Source organism: Pipistrellus hanaki (assembly GCF_964339955.1).
Source record: "Pipistrellus hanaki genome assembly, chromosome: 1".
In the NCBI taxonomy this organism is placed as follows: Eukaryota; Metazoa; Chordata; class Mammalia; order Chiroptera; family Vespertilionidae; genus Pipistrellus; species Pipistrellus hanaki.
In genome coordinates, this window is record NC_140503.1 from 68,078,523 (window position 1) to 68,102,151 (window position 23,629).

A 23,629-nucleotide genomic window follows, 5' to 3' on the forward strand; every position below is an offset into this window, starting at 1 on the left:
TGCTGCTCCTCAGAACAAATGCAATAGTTACCACTTATTGGACATCTACCACTTGACATTGTACTTCCGATCCCATACTTAACGATCACAACACCTGCAATCAGTATTCTATCCACCAAGTTAAGATATCATCACAACCACTTTTCAGAGGAGAAGCTGAAACTCAGAAAGGTTTAAATAATTAGTTCAGCAGATAGTGGAGACAGAATTCAAACTCAAGGAAGATTTCACATCTGTGTTTCTACTCGCTGATCTGCCTATAGTTATGCTGCATTTCTTTCAATGAATGACTAGATGACTTCAATATACAGATCTATTCTTTAACATATTTTTCTCCTGAAGTCCATAACTTTTAAGGACCAATATTCTACCCAGGGACAGATCAAAGAAATAAGATCATGTCATGAATACTCTCCAGGCAAGGACCTTTAAGGTATAGAAACTTCCATAGGCAGTTGAGTACAGAAGTCAAGAGTGCCATCTTATAGGGTTGGCATAGTAATTCATTTGATCCTAATTTAATTCTGGCACATAGTAGGTGATCAATAAATACCACTAGGACTCAGAGCAAGCTAGGACACAGAATTGCTGTGAAACGGTCAAAGCATACACATGCTTACTTGTATGTACACACAAAGACAAAATAAATTCACACTATGGACTCCAAAACTCATGAGGTTGTACTTATTTGAAGAGGTCCCGCATTGGGTCTAAACAGGCAGTCAGATATCCCGCTCACAATCCAGGACTGCTGGTTCCCAACTGCTTGCCTTCCTGCCTGCCTGATTGACCCTAACCGCTTCTGCTTGCCAGCCTGATCACACCCTAACCACTCCCCAGCCAGTCTGATTAATGAAAGTTGTTATTTTCTCGTGGTGAAGGGACTGGAATCCATGTTGATAAAAACACCTTGGCAGCTGTGGTGGCCGGCATTGGCAGCAGCAGCAAGTGATGGGGGCAGCACCATCCCCTGATCAGCCCGGTTGCCTCCTACAGAGAGAGGCCAGACAGCAGCTTAAGCCTGCTCCCCATATGGAGTGGGCCTAAGCTGTCAGCAGGACATCCCCTGAGGATTCCCGGATTGGGGAGGGTGCAGGTCGGGCTGAGGGGACCCCCCTTGAACAAATTTCATGCACCAGGCCTCTAGTTCATTATATTTTGACCAGTTGCCTAGCACTGTTGCAGGAAATGTGGGACATGGGGACCTCCAAGTCTTTTAGATTGAATTGAGGTAGACACATGGAACCACTCTACACAGTCCACAGTAACAGAACTTCAGAAGTGGAAGGAAACTTAGACCACTTAATCCTACACTCTTAATTTATAGCTGAAGAACCTATTATTAATCCAATGGTACAGGATTATAGAAAACTCACAGAATTATTGGGTGAGGCAAAACAATTCTGGAGAGAAGGAAGCACCTCCACTGGCACTAACATACCTCCCTTCCTCCTTTATGAAGAGTTAAGAAAGCAAAGGATACCACTCAGAAGGTCACCTGCTACAACATCAGCCTGTCACCTAAAGTATAAAAACAAACAAAACAAAACAGATACAAAAAAGCAAACAACTATTGTAAAAAGGAAAATTATGTTAGTCCACACAAGTGGCTCATGTTTAGACTTTAAGACTCAGACTCAGCAAAGGTGATTGGAGCAGGTGGTGCATGAAGGGGGCATACACAACCTGCACCAGCTTCCATGATACAAATGAGTAATATACATATTCTTTGTTCTACAACCAGCTTCCCTCCATTTGCAAGCATGGCTTGACATACTGTCTGACTCACATGGGACCAGACAGCACCCCGAAGGCTGAAACAAAGGACTCCTGGGGTAAGTCTGCCAGGGAATTAATTGCTTTGTGTTTTTCATGAAAATTCAATTCCAAAGATGTCTTCTGGCTTCGAAGTAGCCAGCAGCCTAAAAGGCATCGCAACACCAGTGAACTAGCAAGTGTACTAAATTCATAATACTGTATTATACACCCACAATGAAACAATGAATTAAAACATTTCTCAGCATTTAATTTTCTTTCCTTCTTTTTGGCATCTCAGAAATGAGTTATACTAATATCAGCACTTAGGGGAATACCATAAGGGTTTGATGAAATCATTATATTTCATTTTTGTGAAAGATTTGTTTATTGTTCTATAAATTACTCCTTTTCCATTGCAGTAATCTCCAGGAATTAACAGATTTGAATGTATTGTGTTGATAACAAAGAACATAATAAATGGAAAAGGCTCAGGATTTATGTCTCTATAAATTTAAGCTGTATCAGCCTAAGTGTAGTCTGCACTCAATTTTGTTTCAATGACAGCAATGTGTAACCAGTGGAGTGGTTTGAGAGAGAGAAAAGTAAGGAAACCTGTAAGTTTCTCTTCATGGAGGCCAACATACCATTTGGTTCTCTGGGGGACAGCAAGGTACAGAGTAAGTTAATTTCCAGTTGGCATTCATCCCTGGATCGTTTCACAGAGAGAGTTACCATATTAGAAGTGTGACTGCATTGCACAATGAGCAGGGCCTGCCAGAGGCCATTGCTCAGCAAACTTTCCCTCAGTTTAGGGCTATGGTTATGATGAATGGGGTACAAGGAAAAGGTTCCTCTAAAGGAAATGTCACTGTTGGCTAGTCCTTTGTCTTCAATCCCACAACCCAAAGAACATTAGTTAAAAACAGATAAAAACAATCTGTCATTTCCATGGCACTTATTTCCAAATTGCCTAAAGTACTGGTCAAAAACCAATATTCTTAAATTATCCAAAGCTGCTCAAAGCCAGACAAGGGGTATGCAGGTTATTTTTCAACTTTCAAAGTTGAGGAAGCAGAGAGCCAAAGAAGCCCTACCCATCCTAGGCTCCCTCTCCCTCTCCCTCCCTTTCTGAAATCAATAAAAATAATAACAAAGTAAAAATTGTTTTTAGAAAAAGTTCAGTTCTATTATTTTTCAATCACAAGTTATTATATAAGAAGTATTTGCATGTCATCTATATGCCAAGCACTTTGGTAGCACTTTGAAGAGATGTAGAGACAAACACCACTGCTCCCCCAGGGTGTGTGGCCTTGTTGGCATGAACATGATGCTGAAACCACTTCAAGAGCTTAACTTAAATCTTACATTGAAATGATAAGATTATATAAATTAACTTAGAATTGTATTCCGAAACATAGGTTATTTGGGGGAGGGGGGAATTATGTGGGAAACAAGTTATACAATTTTCTCTCTTGTAGTTCTTCTCTATACATGGTAAAGTCCCAAAAGGAGAATCAGATATTTCTCAAACTTATACAACCATGAAATCTTCTTGTCAATAAGCATTTCAGAGGCTCCCAGTTCAGTTGAATGAGTTTCAGGAAACCTGGCATAAACTACCCTGATAGAGAGCACATAGGCAGAGAACAGCTGAAAGATCATGGAAAAATCATCCTAAAAGAATAAGTCAAATGTCCCAAGGAAGTCCTCAACCAAGAGAGTCCGAGGATCACTCTAAACTCAATCTTGCTTAATCATAAGGAGATCTGTGCAGAGAAAAGGAATGAGAAATAACACATAACCAGTATGATTGGGTGTGCCCTGTGCCAAACAATCCTAGAAAGACATTATCAGCAGCAGCATGAGTATTATTGTACAGATGTGAAAACTGAGAAAACTAAGTCCCAAAGAAGTTGATTCATTTCTTAATGTCACAGTGGAAGGAGCTGGACTGAGCCCTCACTCAAAGATCTGAGTTCTTTCACATTCTCATCACGCATAAAGTAAAATCTCAGCTTTACAGCCACACAGCCTGTACAACAGCCATGATGGTGGTTTTCAAACGTGGCTCCTAAGCAAGCTCTCAGAAAAAACTCTATGTGTAGCATGAAAGATTTAGTTTTACCGTATGCTTTGGAAGGGCATCTCTGAAGTATGTTTCTACCCAGTAGTCGTGAACTATGTTTCTACCCAATCATCGTGAACTCGTGTAATGTCTACCACAGGCAAAACTTCTCAAATTAGTGAAAACCTGTAAAGGTAGATGGTAACGTTTTAAAATTAAAGTCAGTAACACAGAATTATCTAAAAGTTAAAAATGAACCAGATGATGCCCAGGATCATGAAGTAAGAATCATAAATTCTCAAGGTACAGTTTGCTAAAGAAAGGGCCCACTTGGACAAAATTTAGTAATTCTGCTGTGGCTATTTATCAATGACACAAAATAGAGAAGCCACAGGGAATGTTCAATGCAGGAAGCCACTGCTTGCCAATACTATTATATCATGAGAGTGCACCAAGGGATGCAGAAGGCCAATGGACCCTGAGCGTTTGCAGGGCTGACATTAAGCACTGATTGTTGGTGTTGAGAGAGTGGTGGCTCAAAGAAATCTCCTGACTTGATAGGCTCCAAGAAAATGTTTACTGGACCTTACTGATCTTTACTGACCTTAGAGATGGTAGGTCTGCTACCTGTTTGCCGTGCTTTACTGAGGGCAAGATATGTACCTAAAACTGAATAAAAGCAGACGGGACCTAGTTTTGGTGTGTCTCTTCAAGAAAGAGGCCCCACCTGACCCCAATGCCTTCTAAATTCATATTTCTTGTATTTTCATTTGTGCGTCAGCCCCTCCTTCAGAACCTGAACCCCACCTCGAAGGTCATGGCAGTTCAACCTGCCACCACTCTCCTACCAGAGATTGTAATAGAAAAGTCAGCTAAGTTGACTTTGTGTAGAAAAAATAAAAACATAAGATTCCTGAAATAGATTCATTCACATAAACAACAAACCTATGTTTTTTTATAAGGGGAATCTGTATGTTACTTGTTACACATCTTGAAAAACTGTTACCAAGACCAAGCCCTGTGTCCTCTCTATAGTACAGCACTTCACAATGGCAGGAATGTGATTCGGAACTCCCTACTCTCCCACTTACAAGACTTGGGACTCTGGGCTAAAAATGTCAACCTCCAACCAAATTATTGTAGGTGGTAAGAATCTCTTTTGCAGGTTGGAGAACTGAACAATTACGGTTCTCTGAATTTAAGGTCTCATGTTGTTTCTTTAAACTCTCTGAAAACATTCAAAAAATTAAATGTGATACATGTCAATTCTTGTATTTGGTCACATAATTAATCACTATTTCCTAGTCCTTTACCCATGAAATCTTCCTTATTCTAGAAGGGCATGCTGAAGAAGTCCTGAAACACGCTGGGTTGGCCATGAGTTATAAGTGGAGAAAGAAACTCTAACAGGCAATTGAAGGCTGCCAATGGAAACCACATACTAAGAAATGGACATCGCCACAGCAGTCCTCCCACCCATTCATTGCCTTCCACAGCTCCTGTGACTTCGCTGCTTTGTAGACTCAAGCAGGTAGAGGTGATATAACGGGGGTGCCCATGAGGACAGCAAGGCCAGGTTACTGTCAGTTTTATGCGCACCTTCTGTGCAGACTAGTTGTGATGCTGCCAATCTAGTTACTGTATTTTCAAGATCTCCCAGAGAACAGGGGTTAATGAAAGCATATAGGAACCAGGCCAGTGAAATGGCCCAGAGTAGGACAGTGGCAAACCAGAGAACAAGTGTACCAGTTGAAGTGGATACCTGCTATTCAACCCCTGCAGGTTGAAGTCGTGCAGGAAAATAAGCCACTGTTGACATATTTTCCTTTAAAACAAACAAACAAACAAAACCAGCTAGAAATCCCTGCATATTTTAAAATATTTATCCCTAATTCAATCTTTAAAATGTTGTTTGCCAATAAAAACTAGAATATGAGTTGCCAGTTTCCTGTTGAGAGTTATCTGTGACTGCTAAAACAGTTCTGGACTACAGTTAACTGTACAGACTGGGCACCAGGCCTTGCCCTGGTGACCTTGGTATGCCATGGCAATTAGGTATAAATCACAGGTATATGATTTCAGCAATTAGTTATAAACCACAAATATGGGACAAAAATATTCCTTATAGTTTACTGGAAATAGCATTTTAAAGAGCAGATAATTCTTTCAGAGATACATAACACTTAAGATATAACTAGAAACACTTTTTTAACCTTTACTCTTGCCAGTCATACCTTGTTCTGATTTTATTTTTAAATAGAGATCACAATTTCAATATACTTTTTTCTTTTCCATTTACTCTTCTCTTTCCCTTCCCCAAGCTTCCCTTCATTTGAGATGGAAGATTATAGGACTTTTATGGAGATGACACAAACTAAAGTATGTAATGTCTAAAACAATGGCCAGCACAAAGTGAGAACTCAAAAACTGTAAGTGCTTGCTATTTCTATGAATATCATTGAGCGGTCAAAGTCCTCTACAGGGCTGGTCTATAGCCTGTGGAAAGCTAGTGTTAACTTTTAAAACCAAACTGTTACATAAAATTTCTGCTCACAGAACCACTCTGTACCTATTCGAGTTAGCAACCTGTTTCTTAAATTAATCCCATTTCAGCTCCTCTGAGACAGCTGAGAATCTTTTGCACATCAGAACACAGATAAAGAAAGAGAGGTCTCTGTAGAGCATTTTGCAACAAAGGAGATAAGGGCCTCTGCCTCTCTTTTTCCCTTAGGAGACTGAGGTACTTTTCCACCTTTTTATTTCTTTGTGCAATAGACTCATTCCCTCTTCCAAACTACTTAGACCCAGCTGGATGGGGGTGGCATGAATTTATACACCATACGACTTAATGATCTTTTTGCAACTTGCAATTGCTTCATGTATATTCCAACACACTGTCTGAGTTATTATAAAAGTTATTTCAGCATTATCGCTTACTGAAAAGGAGAATATCTGATCTACTATGTTATTTAATTAACAAGCAATCAGTTAACACTAAGCACCAAGTTTTATTTAAAGTTTGCTACTGTCCTCTCCTGAGGGATGGAGTTTACCCAGTCATCAGTGAGCTAGAATCGGTGCCTGATTCGATATTCACTTATTTGAAATTAAGACTCTGAAACTTCCTGTTACAGGCACAGCAAGCAAACCCCCAAAATAAGGGGTTGACAATTACATGGTGGGAGGAAATGAGGCCTCAGTCTTTCTGAGCTTCGCCAAGGAGGATCAAGTCAGCCATTTCCAAGCACACCCCAGGGACACACAACTCAACACAACTTTTCCTCCTAGGAGGCTCACTTCCTTAATGCCTTAATCTGCATGACATCATATTGCAGGCATGTGCTAACAGGCAGACAAATACAAACACATGAGTGGAAGTAAGCCAAACAAAATGATTTACACTGTGCCTACAAAAATAACTATTTAAATACTTCTTATAAACAGCAAAAGGCTAAATACACCATCATCTTTCCTGCTTTACAAATAAGCCCATCATTTTTCCTGATCAAATTCTTTCCCCATGCTAATGCATTTGTGGTATTTTTTAAAAATAAGAATTGAATTATATTAAAAACAGAGTCCAACGGTTTCATCCCCAGGGCAGACTCAGTGCCCACTGGCAGGTGCAAGCTGCAGGTGCCGTCCAGGTAAATATGCTTTCAAAGGGGATGTGTTTACTTCAGCACATGAGAAAACTAAGAATCAGCCTCAGTAACCAGTTCAATAGAATCAAAGAGACATACCTGTAGGTTTTCAATTTCCTCTTTGTGCTCCCTCTTCAAGTGTAAAATAGCAGCTTGATATTCTGCAAGATCACAAAAGAAGCCAGTTACAAAGAAGCACAAAATGATACACAAAATTCCAAGTGAGCATCTCCAAGATTCCAGAGGTGCTTCTACAAGTAAACTTACTGAAACACACACATACAGACAGACACACATATGAGGGAATAAATGCCACAATTTGATATTCACTTGACAAGAGATGTTGCAAACTGAGACAAAACAGAACAAGGAGCTCAGGATAAAAGGAAGATTTTCTTCCATTTAGCAAACTTTGAATTATCATAAACTCCAAATTAGGCAGATAGGAGAGGGTTAAAAAAAAAAAAAAAAAAAAAAGCTTGATGAGTGTTCCAGATAAAGACTGGGTCAGGGTTTGTCTTTAAGGAGGAGTTGGAAGCTAAGGCCCCACAGAGAACAAATACAGATGTGTTAAGAACAGACACACAGGAAATAAAACTTTCTATGTGAGATCAGAGAATTCAATTTTTAACTCAATTTTTAACTCCCCCATTCACTCCCCTCTCCATTTGAATGCAAGGCTAAGCAAGCACCGAAGGCTGATTTTAATCTTTAGATCAACTTCAGAAAGTCAAGACCATTTGTCATTTGGGTGAGAGAATAGAATGTAGGGTAAGTTGAAGTTGAAAGGAGGACAAAAATAAAATCCTGGTCCAATTTTAGTCTGAGTCTAATAATGTTTATTCCAACAATAAGTCCCAAGTGTACACAGGAACTGCAGCCAACCACTAAAACAGCCATTCCCTGGCTAAGCATGAAGCAGCTATGACGACTTGATTCCCAGCAATACGGCTAAGTATGTGGGGTCACAGAACTATGCAGGCTGCAGAGAACCACAGAGCAAAATGCTGTGAGAAAACGTTTTTGTGGCATAAGCCAGTTTTTTACAAATGGGTCTGGGTTGTGAGTATGAATAAGAAAAATGTCAGTTAGATGTCATTTCAAGATGTGCCAAAAAGACAGGCTATTTCTTCAAGTGAATTTCAGAATGAAAGGCTAGGTTTCAGTTCCAAAGTGGATGCGGGAAATCTTGGGTAAAGCCATAACAAGAGGAGTGTTGCTGTTGATAATTATGACTAGTTACACCACTGCTCTTATGGGGAATGTGGTTCACTGAGCTGGGAATCTGCCAGCAAATTTTGAGGTGTCTACATCCATACCATGCCCTGAATCGAACCACTCCTACCATCCCACAACCACCACTATGGTCCAAGCCACCAGCATCTTTTCCCTGGACCACTTAAGTAACCTGAAAAGGTTACCTGCTCTCTCTTACCACCACCAAAACCCATTCCCCTCACAGCAGCCTGAATGATCTGTTAAAGGCATGGACCAGATTACCACCCATCTCTGGGTTTCTGCTGCACACAGACTGAAATCCAAACTCCCTCCTACAGCTCATAAGGCCCTTTGGAACCTGATTCCTATATACCTCTTCCTGTGTTTTCCTTGCTCATCACACTCCAGGCACACTTACTATTCGTTGAACTTATCAACTTCTTTTCTACCTCAAAATCTTTACTAATATTGGGGACAGTAATAATGAATTATATTTATTGAGTACTAACAATGTACCAGGTGTTACCTAAGCACTTCACATGTATTAACTCATTTCATCCCCACAATAATCCTATGATGTGGATACATTTTCCTCAGTAAAAAAGAAGAAACTAAGTAAGTTACAGAGCCAGAAGACACAGATAATTCAATGAGTGAATGTATAAACAAGCTGTGGTATATCAATAGAATGGAACACTCAGCAATAATAAGGAATGAACTATTAATACATACACCAGCATAGATGAATCTCAGAAGCATTATGTAGAGTGAAGAAAGTCTCAGGAGACTATTGTTTAACTCAATTTATATGACATTCTGGATGAGACAAAACCATAGAATGAAAACAGATCAGAAAAGAAAAAGTGGCTAGAGGTTAGAGATGAGAGAAGGTTTGACTACAAAGAGTCAGCACAGCACAGCTGGTGTGCCTTAGTGGTTGAGCATCAACACATGAACCAGGAGGTCACAGTTTCATTTCTAGTCAGGGCACAAGCCTGGGTTGCAGACTCGATCCCCAGCAGAGGTTGTTTAGGAGGCAGCCGATCGATAATTCTCTCCTATCATTGATGTTTCTCTCTCCTCTCTCTCTCTCTCTCTCTCTCTCTCTCTCTCTCTCTCTCTCTCTCTCTCTCTCTCCCTCCCTCCCTCCCTCCCTCCCTCCCTCCCTCCCTCCATCCCTCCCTCCCTCTCCTTTCCTCTCTCTGAAATAAATTTATCATATTTTTAAAAAATAGTCAGCCTGGTTGGCATGATTCAGTGGTTGAGCAACAACCTATGAACCAGGAGGTCACTGTTCAATTCCCAGTAAGGGCACATGCCCAGGTTGTGGGCTAGATCCCCAGTGTGGGGTGTGTAGGAGGCAGCTAACTGATGATTCTCTCTCATCGTTGATACTTCTATTTCTCTATCCCTCTCCTTTTCTCTCTGAAATCAATAAAAATCTATCTATCTCTCTATCTACCTACCTACCTACCTACCTACCTACCTAAAAGCTTATATGCAAATTGTCTCCTCGGGAGTTCAACCAGGAGACTGGGAGTTTGATCGCTCGCTATGATGTGCACTGACAACTATGTATGTACATATATAAGAAAATAAAAATTCCAAAATTCTCTAGATTTAATATGTGAGTTTAGTAGGGTTGCTTGATTTAAAATCCATATATAAAAATTCTTATACCAGCAAGAGTATGAAAAAATAAAACTTAAGATAACATTTACAGTGCCCTTGCTTAGGACAATATACTTAGAAAGAACCTTAACAGAAATATGTAAGACCTGATGAGAAACCAGAAATGTTATATTAAAATATATTACAAAGGAAAATATAGACAGGTAGTGGGCAAGCCATTTTTGGTAAAACTCAATATTGTAAAGATGTTAATTTTCTCAAATTGATCTATGGATTCAGTGCAATCCCATTCAACATTTCTAATAGTTTTTGTGTTTGTTTTTTTTAAAATTGAGGAGCTCAATCTAAATACCAGTTGAAGCACAGAAGTGGAAAAAAAAAAAAGAGCAAAAATAATCTTAAAAAAATAAATAAAAGTAATAATTATTTTTTTAATATTTTATTGATTTTTTTACAGAGAGGAAGGAAGAAGAATAGAGAGTTAGAAGCATTGATGGGAGAGAAACATGGATTAGCTGCCTCCTGCACACCTCCTACTGGGAATGTGCCCACAACCAAGGTACATGCCCTTGACCAGAATTGAACCTGGAACCTTCAGTCAGCAGGCCAACACTTTATTCACTGAGCCAAACCAGTTAGGGCACAAATTATTTTTAATTATCACCACATAATTAAAGTGTTGTGGTACTGACCCAGGGATAACAAACACACTAAAAGAATAGACTAGAGAGCCCAGACATAAACCATGAATCTATGGTCGCTTGGTATATGACAGAGTAGCATGGGAGATATTTGTTTACAATAATTATCTTTTCATTAACTATGAGTTGGGAAAAATAAATATTTACATGGAAAAACATGAAACTGGACTCCAAATTTGCACCATATAATAATCTATTCTAAGTTGTTTAAGAGTTAAATTATAAAAAACAAAACCATCATTGTTTTAGAAGATAATATAGCATAATTTTTAAAACCTCAGGCTAGATAAGAATTTGATTCAAACTGCATTACATATTAAGAAAAATAATAAATTTCACTACATTAAAATTAAGGACTTTTTTTTCATAAAAATACACCATAAGAGAAAGAAAAGGCAAGCCACAGAGGAGAATGTACCAGAACTTGAAACAAATAATACTATAAATATATATGTGTGTGTGTGTGTGTGTGTATACACACACACATATATCAATAATTTCTACAAAATTATAGAAAATCTCAATAAGACATACAAATAATGTATAAATATATTAAAAGGTGCTTATTCTCATTAAAATATTTAAGGCCCAAACTGAGGGTCAGTGAAGATGTGGAGCAATGGGAAATCTCATACACAAGTGCAAATTGGTACAATCCCTGTGGAAAATGTTGGTTTTTTTCTAATAAATTGAAAAATATGCCTACTCCCTATCCAACAATCCTAATCCTAGGTACACATAAATGAAAAGCCACTATAAAAGAAAAGAAAATAATATTAACAAAAGTCAGGATAAGTGGTACCCAGGAGAAGAGAAATTGAGTTAGGTCATGATAGATTGAGCAAGGTGGTGTCACATAGGCATTCGACGAAAAGTTATTTTTTTAACCTCTGTGTTTTATGCCATTTTATGCATACTTACAATATAAGAAATAAGATTGCTCTGGTTATTATCATATATCAAATAAAGAGTATTACATAGGCACAACAGAGCCTTTCGATTCATAAAATAAGGACAATTTAGTAAATGTGAGTCGTATAAATGTTGAGTCCTAAACAATATGATGATCAATAACTAAACCTTAATCAATTCTCAGATTCTATAAAGTATGCAAAGGATGGTTAGCTAAACCAACCTTCTTGCAAAACTGATGCTCCTTAGGAACAATATCTACATTCTAAAAATAAATTACGTAGAATATATTTTGAAATGATTAATTTTGTGTAAACTGTGCCTGTAAGGGTGTGACAGACATGGTTATGACTAATTAACAGCTTGATAAAGGAGATCATCACAACGCTAACACCCAGGAAATACTGATTCATATCCTCCTTAAACAAATAAATACTTTTACCAACAGCCCCAGTGTGACAGTTGGCAAGAAAACACATCCCCATTCGTGACAAGGATGACGCAATATGATGCCTGGGCAGCACATAGAAGCAGTAAGCTAACGCCCTCACTTGTAGAATACACATTTTGGGAGTCCACAAGAAAAATGATGAAAAAATAAAGATTACAGAATAATGAGTTAGGGGGTTTGTTATTGAAAGCTCCTGGGTTTTAGCATAGTTTGCCACAGAGCATTATTGCAGCGATAGCTGATGAATTCATTTGTTAAGTGTCTAGCTGGGTTTACTTTGGAAGATCAGACCATTTTGGAGGCTTAAAATAACTGGAATGGAGTCTCACCAACCAATACAAATAGACAGGGCTCAGGAGAAGAGGATAAAAGAAGCAGGGGAAGAGCAACATATTTATATCATTTATGTCAAAAAATTATCTCAGTACAGTAATGGTTCTTTATGTACTAGGATGCTGGTATGAAATATATACAAAAGTCAGCTATGTCTCTTTGATTTTTACCTGGATTTCCCAGGTAAGTATTAAAGACCAAACGCCATTTGATGGACAGCTTACCATGGAGAAAACAGTCATTAAATTAACTCCTAGCTGCCAACACTTTGATAAACTATCTTTTCTTTTTGCTTCTCCTCTTGTATTTATTTTCTAGTCGTTAAAATAGGGATGCCAAGAAGTTTTGAACTCTAGGGACACAAGCTCAGATAAACGTATATTCCCTTTTCTATCTATGTAGATTTATGTATGCAGAGTAAAGTATATGATTGTCTAACCACTATGCTGTCACCTGAAAGCTAATACAAAATAATATTTAATGTAGACTGTAATTGGGAAAGAAAAAAAAGTCAAGCTAAATAAAATAAATAAAAGCCACAAAACACCTAAAGAGACACAAAACTTGTCAGAAAAACATTTAGTCTACCCAATGGCTGCCACTAGGTGGCAGACACAATACTTTATATTTAAACAAAACTTGCTACCAAGTGGCACAGTAACACTTGGAGTTGGCAGGGGCAGGCAGGTAGGGAGAGATGAGGGTGCACCGCAGCTATGAAATGAACGTTTTTATTTGATATGAAGGATAAACTAGTATGGATATGGTAGCTATATGAGAAAAATTAGAATCAGTAGGGGATATTTACAGCCATATTTCCAAAGTTAAAAGTGACCCAATAGACTTCCAGTTGTTATAGGTTCAACCTTTTTTGTTCCCTCCTAAGTCTGCATAGCTATGAAATCTAAAATACGAAGCAAGAAAGTTTAAAGTCATAGGCTAGTACCAAACAGAATAACATCTCTCAGAAACAGCAATGGAACAAAGCAGCAAAGGGGTGCTCTGGGCCGGAAGCTCTGGGCCTGCTGCTCCCCAGTCCCAGAGGCAGTCAGGTGGCCTGGAGTTAGGTTACTGCAGAGAACAGGGGCTGAAAGGGACCCTGTGGGGCAGGAAACCAGGGCCAGCCTTGTGGCTTAGGAAAGGGGACAGAGTGGGATTCCCAGATGGTAGAGGGAAGCTAGAAATTGCTGTCAATTACTCCCTAGGGGTTAAACAGGAAGCTATAGGCAGGGATTAAGAGCCATCTCCAGTCCCTGTCCATTTCTGTCCCCAGTGACGAGACCTGCTACATCCACATCAACACCTTGGGTTGGGAACCCCAAACACAACTGTAAGACCCCCTTCTGGGCTGGGGGTCTTGCAAGGACCAGGGGAAGCTAATGCAAAACAGACCAATATAAAGGGGAAGAGGAGACATCTTTTTTTTTAAAAAAAGCATCCTACATGTCATGAGACTTCAATCCAAACTTCCAATAGACATGAAGGAACCTAGATGTCCAGACAGACAACAAAAACAACTGAGACAGGAAATCACACAAAACAAATTTTAAATGTTAAAAACTGAAATATTTTAGTAACATTTAGAATCCTTACAAAGATAAAATGATAACAACCATTATAAATAATTATGACAGGAACAGCATGCTGTGAAAACAAAATAAAACAACAGTAGGTGACTATAAAATTTAGAAATATTATAAATGTAAAATACAGTCATTAGAATGCAAAGGTCAAGAGCTGAATAAACTCTAGCACAGTCAAGGAAAGGATGTGTGAATAAAAGAAAATGCTGAAGAATAATAGAAATGTAGCAGGAATAAGAAAGGGAGAATACAGATGAATCATAATTAAGAAACTGGCACTGATATAGGGATATCAGGGTAGACCATAAAACAGAAGAAAAGAAAGTCTGTAAAAAAGAGACATGCACGTATGGAAACTGACTGTGTGATCTCAGATTGCATTGAAGACTGGGGGGAGAAGGAAAAATAGACTATTTTTTAAATCCAGATTTAAGAAAAATATTCATTCTTTAAAAAGAACCAATCCTATGGGATTAAAAATCTGTGAAAGCTTAACAGAAAAAACCTTGGAAGAACATTAGATTTCTTTTTTATTGATTTTAGAGAAAGAAAGAGGAAGAGTGAGAGAGAGCAAGACTGAGAACGAGAGAGCGAAAGAGCAAGAGCGAGAGCGAGCAAGCGAGAAAGAGAAAGTTTGCAGGCCTATGTTCTAACCATTGAGCCAGGGCAAGGAAAACATTTTTTAAACCCAACTATATTAAAATTACCAAAATTTAGTATATTAAAAGATATCATTAGAAAGTGATAAGCTACAGATTGGCAGTGTGGCTCACTGGTTGAATGTCAACCTATGAACCAGGAGGTCATGGTTCAATTCCTGGTCAGGGTACATGACTAGATTATGGGTTTGATTCCCAGTGTGGGGTGTGCAGGAGGCCGCTAATCAATAATTCTCTCTCATCATTAATGTTTCTAACTCTCTCTTACTCTTCCTCTCTGAAATAAAGAAATCAATAATTTTTTTAAAAAGCTTTTTTTTTAATTAAAAAAAAAGCAATAAACCCCATACATAAATGGAGAAGACATTTGCAAAACATATGACCAACAAAAGATTAGTTTTCAGAACAAGCAAGTACTATAAAAAACTTTTGAAAAGAAATCAATATAAAATTGAGCAGGGAAAAACTAAGATGGCGGCATAAGGTATACACCTGTATGTGCTGCCTTTCACAACCACACCAAAACTACAGCTGAAAGACAAAACAACTATCACCCAGAACCATGGAAAAGCTGGCGGAGTAGAAGTTCTACAACTAGAAGGGGTAACCAGACTGGCAAGAAGGTCAGTTAGGGGCAATCAGGCCAGCAGGAAAGGGCAGATAGGGATGACAAGGCCAGCAGGGAAGGGCAGTTAGGGACAATCCGGCTGGCAAGGTGTCGATCAGGCTGGCAGGCAGAAGCAGTTAGGGGCAATCAGGCAGGCAGGCAGGCAAGCGGTTGGGAGCCAACAGTCCTGAATGGTCCAGGATAGGGCCTAAACAGGGACCCAAATTGGAGAGGGTGCAGGTTGGGCTAAGGGACATCCCTCCCCCCATGCACGAATTTTGTATACCGGGTCACTAGTAAACATATAAAAAGATATGCAACTTCACTGGTCCTCAGGATAATGCAATTAAAACTATAGTGGATGCCATTTCAGACCTATCAAATTTGCAAATATTAAAAAGTCTGGGTAGTTCATTTGAATTTGACTGTTTTAATATCTTTTGTTAATAAAAAGAAATGCTTGCAAAACAAAAAAGGTCTGCTAACACTATTTGTTGGTGAGAAAAAGTGGTATTGAGAAGCCCACACACTGTTGATGGGAGTGTTGTTTAGAATCACTTTAAAGATCATTTTGAAAATATCTAGTAAGTTTAAAGGTGCACATAAATAAAACCAGAAATTCTACTCTAAACTTTAGCCCTAGTGAAGGATTTATTTTACAAATGAACACAAAGGTTTAAAAGGACACTTATGGACACATTGTTTCAAACCATAAAAAATAGGAATAAACAAATTTTCATCAACAGCTATACAGATAAGCAAATATTGAGTGACACATTCACTCAAAGTGATGCATTGAAATGAATGAATTAGAGCTATACATACCAATACAAGTAATCAAACAAATAATCTTGAAAGAAAAAGTTGCTACAAGATGCCATTTCAAACACATAACCATATTATATATAGTTTGGGGATTTTTTCCTAAGTATTAATAAGTACATAGGACTAAGAAACAAGTTCACCTAAGGTAGAGGGCACATAGGAAATTTTAAATGTATTTCTAATGTTTTATTTCTTAGCTGGTGGGTATAATCATGAACTTAAATTCAACTAACATCTTAGCCTTAAAATATATGAAGTAAAAACTGACAAAAATGTAACAAAATTAACAAGTAAATCAATAGGAGATAAGTAGTACCAGTCTATTAGAAATTGATAGATCAAGCAAATGAAAACAGTGATTAACACAATTAACAATCTTGATTATATATATATCTCAGAGCCCAACCAAAGACAACATGCATCCTTTCAGGAGCATATATTTGCAAAATATTGATGATTCATTGGAACAATGCCACTCTGGAGCCACCGTGACGAGCCATAGTGAACCCCACCGTGTTCTTCGACATCGCCCTCGACAGCGAGCACTTGGGCCACGTGTCCTTTGAGCTGTCTGCAGACAAAGTTTCAAAGACAGCAGAAAACTCCCGTATTCAGAGCACTGGGGAGAAAGGATTTGGTTATGAAAATTTCTGTTTTCACAGAATTATTCCGGGACTTATGTGTCAGGGTGATGACTTCACACGCCATAATGGCACAAGCAGCAAGTCCATCAATGGGGAGAAATTTGAGGATGAGACTTCATCCTGAAACATACAGGTCCTGGCACTGTGTCCATGGCAAATGCTGGCCCTAATACAAACGATTCCTAGTTTTTCATCTGCGCTGCCAAGACTGAGTGGTTGAATGGCAAGCATGTGGTCTTCGCCAGGTGAAAGAAGGCATGGATATTGTGAATGCCACAGAATGCTGTGGATCCAGGAATGGCAAGACCAGCAAGAAGACACCACTGCTGACTGTGGACAACTCTAATAAATTTGACTTGTATTTTATCTTAACCACCAGACCATTCCTTCTGTAGCTAAGGAGAGCACCCCTTCACCCGATTTGCTTGGAATGTTCTCTAATCTTTGTGCTCTTGCCATAGTTCATTGGGTTCCATAATTTCCTTACCCCCTCCCAGTCTAGCTGGATTGCATAAAGTTTATGATTATGAAATAAAAACTAAACAGTTGTCTTTAAAAAATATTTCAAAGTAATATTATCATACAGATGATGTTCTTTTTCTATAATGTGGTTTCAAAAACAATAAAAGAATAGACTGTAAATGAGAAAAAACTAAAACTAGCAAATCTAAATAACAAGTTTGTGAAAGCAAACAAACCATACAACTATGCAGAGTTTATTCTAAGAATGTAAGATTTGATATATATTATCTGAAAATTGTATCAGTGATATATGCCACATTAATATACTAAGAGAGAAAAACCATTGCCTCAAAATGATACAAATGATAAAGAAAAAAGTCTTCATAAGCTCAACACTTATTCATTTTTAAAAAATAACGCTTAATTTACTTAGAGTAAAAGGGAATCGGATTCACAACTATCGATCAAAAAATTTCAGCAAACTTCAAACGAAATAGTGAAACTTCAGGAAACAAGATTAATAATGCCCACCATTGTTCTTATTTTTCTACTAGTGGCTCGGTGCATGAAATTCATGCATGGAGGGGGGGTTCCCTCAGCCCAGCCTGCATCCTCTCCAATCAGGGACCCCTTGGGGGATATCTGACTGCCAGTTTAAGTCCGATCCCACAGGGCAGATCAGACCCTGCCTCTCTCTCTGGGCCTAAACTGGCAATCAGAAATCCCTCTCACAATCTGGGACCATTGGCTCTTAACTGCTCATCTGCCTGCCTGTCTGATCATCCCTAACTGTCTCTGCCTGCCTGCCTGATTGCCCTTAACCTCTCTGTCTGCCTGCCTGATCACCCCTAACTGCCTCTGCCTGCCTGCCTCAATGCCCCTACCTGCCCTCCCCTGCTGGCCTGATCTCACCCCCAACTGCTCTCCCTCTCCCCTGCTGGCCTGATCTTGCCCCCAATTGCTTCTGCCTGCCTGATTACTCCTAACTGCCCTTTCCTGCCAGCCTGATCTTGCTCCCAACTGCCCTCCCCTACCAGCCAATTTGGTTCTGATTTGGTTGATTTCTATGCCAGTCAGTGTCAAAAGCTCCACCTTCTATTCAGCCATTGGCTCTTTACAGTTCACCCATATTTGGTTCTGATTGGTTGATTTCTATGCCAGTCAATGTCAAAAGCTTTGCCTCCTAGGCAGCCAATGGCTCCTCACAATTCATCCAGATTTAGTTCTGATTGGTCAGTTTCTATGCCAGTTACATCTCTGGGCCTGATCAGAGACATGGGGCTGATCAGCACCCCCCATGGAGGCCCAGAGAAAAACAGGGGCGTGGCAGCTGCTGGTGAAGCCTGGAGAGAAAGGGAGAGGCAACGGTTGATCAACAGCTGCCATGGAGGATGCAGATCACACCCTACCTCTCTCTCTGGGCCTCTCTCCGGGCCTGATCTCCAGCCCCGCCTCAGCAATCAGTGCTGGGTTGCTGCACCCACACTGGCAGCAGTCAGTGCTGGGTCACCATGGCAACCAAGCACTGACTGCAGGACTGACTTCCGGTATTCGTAGAGCCTTCGGTCATTTTGGACCCTGGGATTTTATATATTAGGATATGCTAGTGTGGAACAATGCAATATGAAGAGAAATGAGATGTAAAAACTGGAAAGGAAGAGACAAAACTGGTATTATTTAAAATGATATGATTGTCAAAATTTAAATGGTGATACTGATACCATTATAATATCATGGTTATTATTTAACAGGAAGGGAGCAAAGGGGAGAGTAGATAATATAGGCATGCATTTATACAGCTTTGCCAGGAAGCTGCAGTAACATTCTCCAAGTCTGTTCCTCACAGATCACCAGGGGAAGGGACTGGGCAATAGACACATGCCCAGCAAGTCTGGGTGACATGGAGAGATGCTTACCTGTCAGTCACACCTGGGAGGGGTAATTGGCCAGAAAAGGCGTGGCCATGGCGAAGGCCTGGAATCTGAGATCCCTACCTCCTGAACAAAGACAGTTCTCTCCTTAGCGCTCTTGGCCCTCTTGCTCTCTTGGGATTCCAGTTGCAGGGGGTGAGCTCCCCTGCACTCGTCCACACAATGGACAAATGGACTAAATCTAGCCTGATGCTACATCAGACTCGACTCCACTCTGGAATGGAAACTCTGGACACTGGCCCTGCTTTTAGCTCTGCTAAACGCCCAGCTGCACCTTCTTCAGGTCTGGTTTAAGGGACATGGGACGTTTGAACCCGAGGGATAGAATTCCACACAAATAAAGCTTTCTACAACATCTCATTCTCCCATGGGACCTTCACAAATTCCTATTCCAGCGGAACTCCAAGAACCCCACTCCCATTCCAACGAAGGAATTCCACCCACCCAGTCCTCCCGCAACAATACCATGTGTACAGGGTTTAGGAAACCCGTACTACGTATTGCCTGGGGGCACATAGGTTGATTGTGAATGGTACCACCCCAAGTTCTGCTGGTGATGAACCCCACACAAACCTTGGGAAAGTGGCTATCTCTGGGGAGACAAGCAGATGAACTGAATTAAGAGGGGTTTAAAAGAAAGCCTCAGCCACTGGCTTTAAAATCCTGAAGAAAATATGGCAAACTGTTTAAATATAGATGGCTAATATACAAGTGTACATTCACTTTGTTATTTTTCTATTAGTTTGAAAGTATTCAGGATTCTCTTCTATAAATGGTAATGACATGTCCAAAATTTCACATGTAGACTTTTTTTTACATAAGACTAGTTTTAGCTTTATAGTTAGTGAGGCAAATTATCTACCTTCAACGGAATGAATATACAAAATCCTAATTAAAAAAAACCAAACAGAATAGAAACAAAAAAGAAAACAAAACATATAAGCATTAGTTGACTTGACTGAAAACCCTGGGAGAAGTTCCCTGCTCTGTAGAAGGTGCCTGGACTCAGGAACTGACAGAGTCCTTTATTTGAAGCCGAGAAAATGAACTTCAGGAAGGGGGTGAAGGGCAGTCTCTGGAGAGGCAGGTGAAAGCCAGCCAGCTTTAACTCGAATGAGAGTGGAATTTTCTAGTAAACCAGGCCAGACAAGTACCCAGGAGGCCAGGCCACCTGCCCAGGTTTCTAAGGGAGACAGGACACTTGTGTCTCCCACATGGTGGAAAAGTACTCCAGATGAAAACATATTGCACCTGCCACCGGGCTTGGTGCCTATTAACTATAAGGTCTTAACCTGCATTACTTCTACCATGCAGAATTTAAGGACTGACTTTTGTGGCTATTTTCAAGTCTCTTCTTATCAAATATAAGAAAAGCTATTAGACATACAGGGGAAAATAACAAAAAAAGTGAGAGCTTGGGATGGAAAGCCGTGTACATGTAAGGTCTTAACTCACATTACTTATACCAGTCAGAATTTAAGAATTGGTGTGTGTGTGTGTGTGTGTGTGTGTGTGTGTGTGTGTGTGTTTAAATCTGCCATTTCTCAATCCTAATACCAAGATGAGATGAGAAGACCTATTAGACATATAGGAAAGCCAGTACAGCAAGCATTTGAGGTGGAAAGCTTAGTAGCTTCTCAGTAAGAATATGGTGAGAGGTAAGGTCACACCAAGGAGATCCAGCTCAGAAAAAAAAAATAAAAATGGACATTTCTCTGGCCCTCTGGTTCAACCTCCACAAGGCTTCCAGACTCAGAAAATAAAGTTAGAGGATACTCAGTTAAATGTGCACTTCAGATAAACAACAGATACTTCTTTAGTATAAGTAGGCCTCACGCAATATAGGGGATGTACTTATACTAAGTAATTATTCGTTGTTTATCTGAAGTGCACATTTAACTGGACATCCTGTGTTTTATCTGACGACCCTAATCTAAGATCTCTTAACACTCTTAGTGGAAACTGTTCAATGGGCCATTCCAATTTCTGGAAACTGGAGACTGTGTGCACACATACAGAAACAGGCATCCCCCAAATACTGCTTCTACACATTTCAGTGTAACGTCGTCACTAAAATCTGATGTTTTAGTTTTACTGTGGTAGTTTTAGCTTTATTTCCCCCCATGTAATCTGATTCCCCCCCCTTTTTTTTTTAAAGATAATTCCTCACGGAAACAGCTATGAGGAAGTCGATTATCTAGTTTTCCAAATGAACAGAAAGAATAAGGCACCAAATGAAATGGAAACAACACACATCTTCCAAATGTACACACCTCCCACTTTTCATTCTGATACAGCATGAGGAACCCACCGATAGAGCATGTGAAAGAAGTGTACACTCACTCACAGGCAAAACACAGTTGCTACTCAAAGGTTGTAAAAACACTTCTGAAAAATCAGTCCTGTGCAGCTGGCCACCTCGGATCCTGCTACTGTGTTACGAAAGGCAGAATCAGCACAGTTAAACTGGAGACATAATAGCTCACTTCTAAAAGCCAAGACTTCTCCACCAGCCAACCAATTTAATGCTCCCCTATAAAGGCTTTATTCAGTGCTTCTCAACCCTGCTTACATATTAGAATCACCTGGCGAGGCTTAAACACTGTGCATGGACCCAGGCCCAGAGACAGATTTAATGGGTGTGAGATGCATGCCAGGCAAGGGGGTTTTTAACTATCCGGGTGATTCTGACACACAGCCAGGCATCAGTGTTATCCTCAAACAACGATGTCGGCGAGGTGGAAAGCGATGCATTTGCCTAGGTTGTAAAGGGCCTGCTCCTCCATTCGTTAACTCCAAGCTCTCTCCTCTACCCGGCTGACGAAGCCACAAAGGCCAATTGCATTGAGCCAAGAGCTTATACAAAGGAATTGAGTTCTTGCCGCACCACAGTTTCTCTAAAATTTCAGAATCCAGAAATAATGTTCAAATACTGGGAATATATAAAAGGGACTTCAGATGGGAAAACAAAACAAAACAAACAAACAAACAAAAAAAACACTCTTTGAGGAAATCCCATTTTTATCAGAAAACCCCAAACTTAACCAGCCAGATTATTGTTTTAGAAACAGCTGGCAGCATGTGAAGGCTATCAGCTGGTTTCACAGAGACCTTCAGTTTGGTCTGCAGCACAGCTCCAGGCCCTGCTGGCCCACATGCCCCACCCACCCTTTGGAGTAGAACCCAGTCCCGAAGCACATCCTTCTTCCTCTGAAGCCCCAGGCTGAGGTTCAAGGCAAAGCTTAACTATTACAGAAACAAGACACTCTTAACTCTCTCCTCCTTCCTATGGATAAAATAAATGATGGGCCAAACCATAAGTCATTTCACCAGTTCAAAAATAATAAAATAGTAAAAGAATCGGTCTGTCATATTAAAAGGTAACGTGCCTTACAGGTTCCTATGATAAGTGAGACGATTCCTGTTTTACTTAAGAAATAGCATTGTCAGAACTAGTCTCTATCTGAAGATGAAAGCTGGTTTGGAAAAAAACAACAATCATATATAAAACTTAAATCATAAAATCACAGAACCTTAAAGATAGAGTCTCAGATTTCACTTAGTCCAGTACCCCTCCCTCAAAGAACACAGGCAAAAACTAATACCCAAATAAAATCACTTACTAGTAACCACTTTACAGCGTAGAGAACCTCCGATCAGCACCCAGGGGAAACACATGTTCTGACTACAAGAGGAGAACAAGGTCACATGACTGTTCGGCAGCTTGCAGGTGTCCTGACCACTTCCAATCCACTTCCCACCATGTTTCACAGCCTCTTTACAGCGGTTAAGTGAGGTCAAGTGTTCAGACAAGAACTAGAAGTCCTGAAGCAGTAGAACATTATTTGAAAAAGCAGCTGCTGCAAACCGAACAACAGTACAGGCTAGGTACACATATTAGGGTCGGAAGTGAGAGATTGAAGGGAGGGCAGTGAGCAAGGCCCACTAGAAATTAGAGACCAAAAGTCACAGCGGCAGATCCTGGACAGTTGTGTCATTTTCTCCAATAGCTTCTCCCGTTCAGACACAGGTAGGGGGCAGAGATTTAGATATCTGCAGGGCCAGGGCTTTGTCAGGTGGCTGCTGTGGGTGGTGACGGGGTACAGAAAGGAAGAGCATCATGAAGAATGTCCCTGAAGCGATACGTAGATCACAGAACCAACATCATAAGAAGGAAGTGAAGACAGAATGGTTGGCAGCCATG

The 23,629-nt window shown here is 39.9% G+C and overlaps 1 protein-coding gene across 4 annotated transcripts in view; it reads right to left on the bottom strand.

Moving 5' to 3' along the window:
* The window catches only part of FMN1 (formin 1), a 368,268-nt gene that overhangs the window by 221,713 nt on the left and 122,926 nt on the right, over positions 1-23,629 (bottom strand). For all 4 annotated transcript variants that reach the window (XM_084890795.1, XM_084890796.1, XM_084890798.1 and 1 more), the window contains one exon: positions 7,567-7,628. In XM_084890795.1, coding sequence (XP_084746921.1) covers positions 7,567-7,628 — 62 coding nt within the window. The remainder of the gene's footprint in view (positions 1-7,566; positions 7,629-23,629) is intronic.